This window comes from Galeopterus variegatus, unplaced genomic scaffold, assembly GCF_000696425.1.
Source record: "Galeopterus variegatus unplaced genomic scaffold, G_variegatus-3.0.2 Scaffold2882, whole genome shotgun sequence".
In the NCBI taxonomy this organism is placed as follows: Eukaryota; Metazoa; Chordata; class Mammalia; order Dermoptera; family Cynocephalidae; genus Galeopterus; species Galeopterus variegatus.
Genome location: NW_007728993.1, coordinates 227,597 through 233,613, shown reverse-complemented (window position 1 = coordinate 233,613; position 6,017 = coordinate 227,597). Strand labels below are relative to the sequence as shown.

The window sequence follows — 6,017 nt, the reverse complement described above, 5'->3', positions numbered from 1 at the left end:
GGAGGTGCTGGGGCCCTTGTTGCATCACATCACAAAAGCTAATGGTCCCATGTTTCGTGACTCTGAAGGTGGGTGAGTCCAAAAAAAAAAAAAAAAAAGTGATTACAGTGATGGTCGCACAACTCTATAAATTTTCTAAAAATCACTGAGTTGTACGCCTACAGTTGTTTATGGCATCTACATTATACCCAATGAATCTGTAAAAAAAAAAAAGAGAGAGAGAGATTGGTAGATCCAGGTGCTGATCCCTCTGTTAGAAAGTCTCCTGTCAACCTTTCACTTACTGGTCTTAGCAGACGGATCCTTTAAAACCAGATCAAATTATTGTCTGTCCTGCTCAAAGCCCGTCAGTGGCTCCCATTATTGTTAGAATAAAGGCCAAAGTCCTCACCAGGCCAAGGCCCTCCCACCCCCGCTTCCTCACACCCGCTCCCATCCATTCCAGCCACAAACGGGCTTCCTCGAAGTTCTTCACCACGCCCAGCGCATGCCTGCCTCTACGCCTTTGCACTGGCCGTTCTCTCTATCCGGAACGCTCTTCCTTACATGGCTTACTTGCTAATTCACTTCAAATCTCAATTATAACCTCAGAGAGGTCTTCTGAGCCATCCTTTCTAAAATAGCACCTCCACCTCTTGCTATCCCCTCTCCTGCTTTATTTTTCTTCACTGCCTGTCTTGCATCCAGCTAAATACTTAGGTAACTTGTTTCTCTTCCCCTTAGAATGGGAGCTCAACTAGGACACAGACTTGTCTTGCCGACTATAGAAGCCCCAGCCCGCTCCCTAGCACAGGATTTTTTTTTAAAGATGACCGGCAAGGGGATCTCAACCCTTGACTTAGCACCACGCTCTCCGCAGTGAGCTAACTGGCCATCCCTATACAGGGATCCGAACCCGTGGCCTTGGTGTTATCAGCACCACACTCTCCCGAGTGAGCCACGGGCTGGCCCTCTATCTAAAGGGATCCGAACCCGTGGCCTTGGTGTTATCAGCACCACACTCTCCCGAGTGAGCCTCGGGCTGGCCCTCTATCTACCTGTCTTATTTTTTAAAAGGCATTTCAAAGTAAATTGTAGACACAATGGAGGAGTTCAGCAGATAGTACTTGAGCGAATAAATTCACAGGTTCAAGTGGGCCATGCATCCAGCTGGGTCCACTGAACCCTAGGTGGGGAGGAACCCCAATGTATCTAAGTAAGAGAGCAGACCTTTGCATATATTTGCACTCCCCCAAAATGCCATGATTATAATTGTCCCCTCTCTTGCAGACCTCTTATAGGGTAGTGGGGATGCAGCAGGAACCAGGATATACCACACCCAGTCCGTGCCCTCCCAGAGCCCACAGACCAGCGGGAGGAGACAGACAGGAGACATTATTATACCAATAAATATATAATGACAACTCATGCAAAGTGTTGCTAAAGCAAAGGACAGGGTGTTGGGAGTGAACAACGTGGGGACCTAGATTAGCCAGGGAGAGACCAGGCAGTGATGCAATGAAGGGGGACAATAGAGACAGGGCTGAGGAGTGTGTAGGAGATGGGGAAAAGGGTTGCAGGAACATGTGCCAACCACGAGGAGGATCTTTGGGTGAGGAAGGGCAAGAAGCCTGGTGGGGGGTAAGGGAGGGTCAAGAGGGCATGAGGGAGTCCTTGTAGGCCTTGGGAAAGAGTTTGGGGTTTTGTCTGAAAGGTTTGCAATAGGGGAGGGAAAGGGTTTGATTTGGGATTAAGAAACATCCCTCTGAGTGCTGAATGGGAGACAGGTTGGAGGGAGCATGTAGAGAGGCTGGCGGCCCAGGGAGGAGGCCAGAGCTGGGGTCCAGGCAGGATATGTGGGGCTGGGCCAGGGCAAGGTTGTGAGGGGAGAATCTGAATCCTCCACGGAACTTGGTAATGAACTGCAGGGTGTGGGGTGTCCAGGAGAACCCCAAGGCTCAGGCTGGAGTGGCAGGATGGATGTTGGGGCCATTTCTGAAACGGGACACAAATGCCGAAACAGCCCGTGGAGGCTAATGGTGAAGGGCCTTGAGTGGCCAGTGAGGAGCTGGCAGCTCACCCTGAGGGCGGTGGGGAGCCACAGTAAGCAGGGCCGGGACAGGCTCAGACTGAGTTTCGGAAACATCCCTCTGGTTGCTAAATGGGAGATAGGTTGGTGGAAGCGAGAGTGGAGGCAGGATGGGGCTGAGAGAAGGGACAGGCGGGAGAGACATCAGGAGGCCAAACAGACAGGACTCTGAGCTGTAGGGGCACCAATATCCAAGCAGAAACGGCCCAGAGCAGAGGAATGGACGCCCAACCCCCTGCTGCACAGACACCCAGGCATGCAGAGACCCCCCATGTGCAAAACACGCAGGGGCACAGAAATGGACATGCAGCAGAACCAACACACTGGCACCAGATCTGCAAGGAGCAGGATAGAGGATCTCTCCAGAGGCAGAGGGCAGCACACGCGCACAGGAGACACAGAGACGAGATGGGAAATTTCACAGGCACCTTGCCAGCTGCCAGCACCACTCACAAGGAACCACACGTTCTTTGACCTAGATCATCCTCCCACTAGCTTGCTGAACAGATTCTATTCCTATTCCCATCTTACAGATGGACAAACTGAGGCCAGCAGTCCAGTCACTTGCCCATGGTCACATGGTTAGTGGTAGAGCTGGGATCTCAACTCAATCTTTTGGGCACCCCCATGGGTGCCCATATGCTGGTGTCCTATTTCTGCGTCCCTGTGGGTTCTAGCGTGTCTGAGGATCCTTCGTGAGTATCCCCCGTGGATGTCCACCTAGCGGTGTCTTCCCGTTTCTGAGGTTTCCCCAGGAGTCGAGCTCCCGACCCAGCTTGTCTGAGTGTGTCTGTGGGCCGGCAGCATGCCCCTGCCTGTCTCGGTCTCTCTGCGTGTCTCTGCCTGTCCCAGTCTCTGTGTGTCAACAACTCTGAGTGTATGTGTGTGAGTGTGTGTCCTTGTCCCAGGAGCCGTGAGTGTGAGGGGGAGTGAAGGGCCAAGGAGGCCTGGTTGGGGCTGGGCTGGGGGTGGAGCCGGGGAGGGGGATGTCTCGGGCTGAGAGGGGAGTGGAGATCTGGAGGAATGTTTACCAGACACGGAGAGAGCCCAGAGGGACAGCGCCTAGAGCCCAGAGAGAGGGACGCACAGCCTCTCTGCCTCCCCGGCCCAGGATCAGGGGTGCAGACACCAGGGTCCCCTTCCCCTTCCTCAGCCTCCTTCCAAGGCCCCTTTAAGACAGGGCTGGTCCTCTCCTCTCAGAGTTAACCCCTCACTGTCCAAGTGGCCCCCTGGGCTCCGGCCTGGTGGGCGGAGGCAGGGGGGAGCCAGGGGCGGGGAAAGGGTGGCCCGAAGTCCGGGAGGGAGAGAAGGCGGCTGTGGGGCAGAGCCGGCCCAGGGCCCTCACTCGCCTCCCCCGCTGTGCCAGGAGGGCAAGCCAAATCTGGGTAGCCCTGAGCTGGGGGGAGGGCCGGGGACAGCCCGGCCCTGCCCCCTCCCCCGCGGGTGCCCAGCAACTTCTGAGGAAAGTTGGGCACTGATTGCGTGGTGTGTGGTGGTGCCCTGAGGATGGATAGGATCCCGCTGGCCTGGTGCTGGGCGCTGTGTTGCTGGGGGTTCGCGGCCCCGAAGGGTGAGTGATGGGGGCTTGCTGGGGCAGGAGGGAGAGGAGGCGGAGGATGGATGGCAGGTGGGGGGAGGTCTGGGCTGGTTTAGGGAGTTTCCTTGGGACTACAGAAAGGAGAGAGAGAGACAGAGAGAGACAGAGACATCCCAAGAGAGGTAGAGGCAGAGAAAGAGACTCTGAGAGAGGAACAGAAGGACAAGAAACAGAAAGTGGGAGGGTCAGAGACGAAGAGAGGGACACAGGGAGGGACAGACGGATGAGGAGAAGCTGAGGGATGGGGTGGGGGATGGACTTTAGTCAAGGGGCCCCGGGGAGAGGAGCTGAGCTGGGGGTGGCAGGGAAGGAAGGAATCTTCCCGAAAGGAGCACTTAGGCAGGGGGATGAGGAGGCATCTGGAGTCCAAGGCAAAACCCTTGCCACTGTCAACCCCCTCCCCAGTGCTTGTCACTGCCTCACCACTGTCTGCTCCACCTCTGGGGAGGAGAGTCTCTGTCTTTGTCTCTCTGTCTCTGCCGCCAGCTCTACCATCTCTGAGGGTCTCCCTTTCTCTCTCTCTTCTCGTCTCTGTCTTCCTCTCTCCCTGTTCACTGCATCTCTCTCTCTCTCCTCAGGCCCCCTCTCTGACTCTCCCTCCCGCCCCTGCGATCCCCTCTTGAGGGGTGTTTTTCTGTTCATCTTCTCTGTCTCTCTCTAACCCTGTTCCTCTCTTTCTCCCCACGCCTGATTTTCCCCGGCTTCTCTGGTGTCTGTCTCTCTGTCTCTGTCTCACTCTCCTCCCCTTTCCTTCCCCTCCATCCACCAGCCAGATTTGTTAAGTCCCTAGAGACCTTAAGAGAGGGCAGACAGGGCAGGGGCTGGTCCTGCCAAGCAACCAGGGCGTGGGAGGCTGCCAGATTTGGGGCCAACTTCCCAACGGACGCTGGACGCTGGACCCCAGTCCCCTGGGAAGGCTCCCATCCTCCCTTCAAAGCCTCCACCCTCCGCGCTCCCCCACCTGAGGTCACTCTACAACTATGTGGGCCTAAGGGCCTGGTGGGGTCCTGGCAGGGACATGATGGAGCCAAGGAGCCAGAGGGAAGTGGGAGCTCCTAAACCCATCCTTCTCCGTCTCCCCTGTAGGTGCATGGGCTGAGGCAGACCCCTTTGTGGGGAGCCCAGGGAACATCACCGGTGCCCGGGGACGCATGGGGACCCTTCGGTGTGAGCTCCAGTTGCAGGGGGAGCCCCCTGAGGTGATCTGGCTCCGGGATGGACAGATCCTGGAGCTGGCAGACAGCACCCAGACCCAGGTGCCCCTGGGTGAAGACGGGCAGGATGACTGGAAGGTGGTCAGCGAACTCAGGTGTCCAGCCTCTCCCTGACCAGCCACAACCCTAAGCCCCTCTTATCCCTGCACCGCCCCCCACCTCCATCACGTGGTGGGTTAGAAGTCATGGGTCAAGAGCTCCACCTGGGTTAGAATCCCAGCTTGCCCACTTGCTAGCTGTGTGGCTTTGAGCATGTGACGGAACCTCTGGGTTTCGCTTTCCTCTTCTGTAAAATGAGTTAATAATAGTACCTACTTCGTAATGCTTATGAGCTTCCAGTCCAGATCCCCCTCTTTCAGTTCTGATTACCCCCTCCCAGTGTCCAGCTCTGACCTCGAATCTCTCTGTCCCTTTTCTTGCCCTGTCAGAATCTTGTCCCTGCAGCTTTCGGACGAGGGACGGTACCAGTGTGCAGTGTTTCTGGGAGGACAGACCTTTGTGTCCCAGCCTGGCTATGTAGGGTTGGAGGGTGAGTTCTGGGGTCAGAGGTCCTAAGGAGTCAGAGGACAGGGGAAGTTCATAAGTCATGAGAAGTCAGGAGTCCTGAGGGGTCGGATGGTACTGGAGGATCCAGGGTATCTGCAAAGGACATACAACCTAGGAATGTCAGAAATCTTGGGGGAGGGGGTGTCAGGAAGCTGGGATCCATAAATTATGGGGGGAAGGCCCGGAGATTATATGTCCTGGGGGAGAAGACACCTTGGGGATTGTTGGACGTCCTGGGGGTCAGACATGTTTGGGTTAGGACATTCTGGGGATCATAAAAGGGGTCAGAGGCACATGACTTAAACCTTCCCCCCACCCCCACCCCTAGGGGCCTCACCTTGCTCGTCCGTAAAATGAGATGAGGAGTCAGACATTCTGGAAAAGAGACATGAGGGGCTGATATCTTGGGGGTCAGACATTAAGGGGGACTCATATATTAGGATCATGTGTCCTGGAAATAGAGGCCTGAGAGACTAGACATCTGAAGGAGGCTCAGGTATCCCTGGGAGATCAGACATGGGGGTAGGAGAGGTTTGGTGACCAAAGTCTCCAGCATCCTAGAGGTGGGTTAGTCACCTGGGGTGCTCAGAGG

The 6,017-nt window shown here is 55.9% G+C and overlaps 1 protein-coding gene across 2 annotated transcripts in view; it reads left to right on the top strand.

Annotated features, from left to right (window-relative positions):
* Positions 1-3,246: 3,246 nt before the first annotated feature.
* AXL (AXL receptor tyrosine kinase) overlaps positions 3,247-6,017 on the top strand; it is a 30,170-nt gene continuing 27,399 nt past the window's right edge. For both annotated transcript variants that reach the window (XM_008583295.1, XM_008583294.1), the window contains exons 1-3: positions 3,247-3,638; positions 4,752-4,974; positions 5,308-5,408. In XM_008583295.1, the coding sequence (XP_008581517.1) occupies positions 3,575-3,638; positions 4,752-4,974; positions 5,308-5,408 (388 nt within the window). In that variant the 5' untranslated portion in view covers positions 3,247-3,574. The remainder of the gene's footprint in view (positions 3,639-4,751; positions 4,975-5,307; positions 5,409-6,017) is intronic.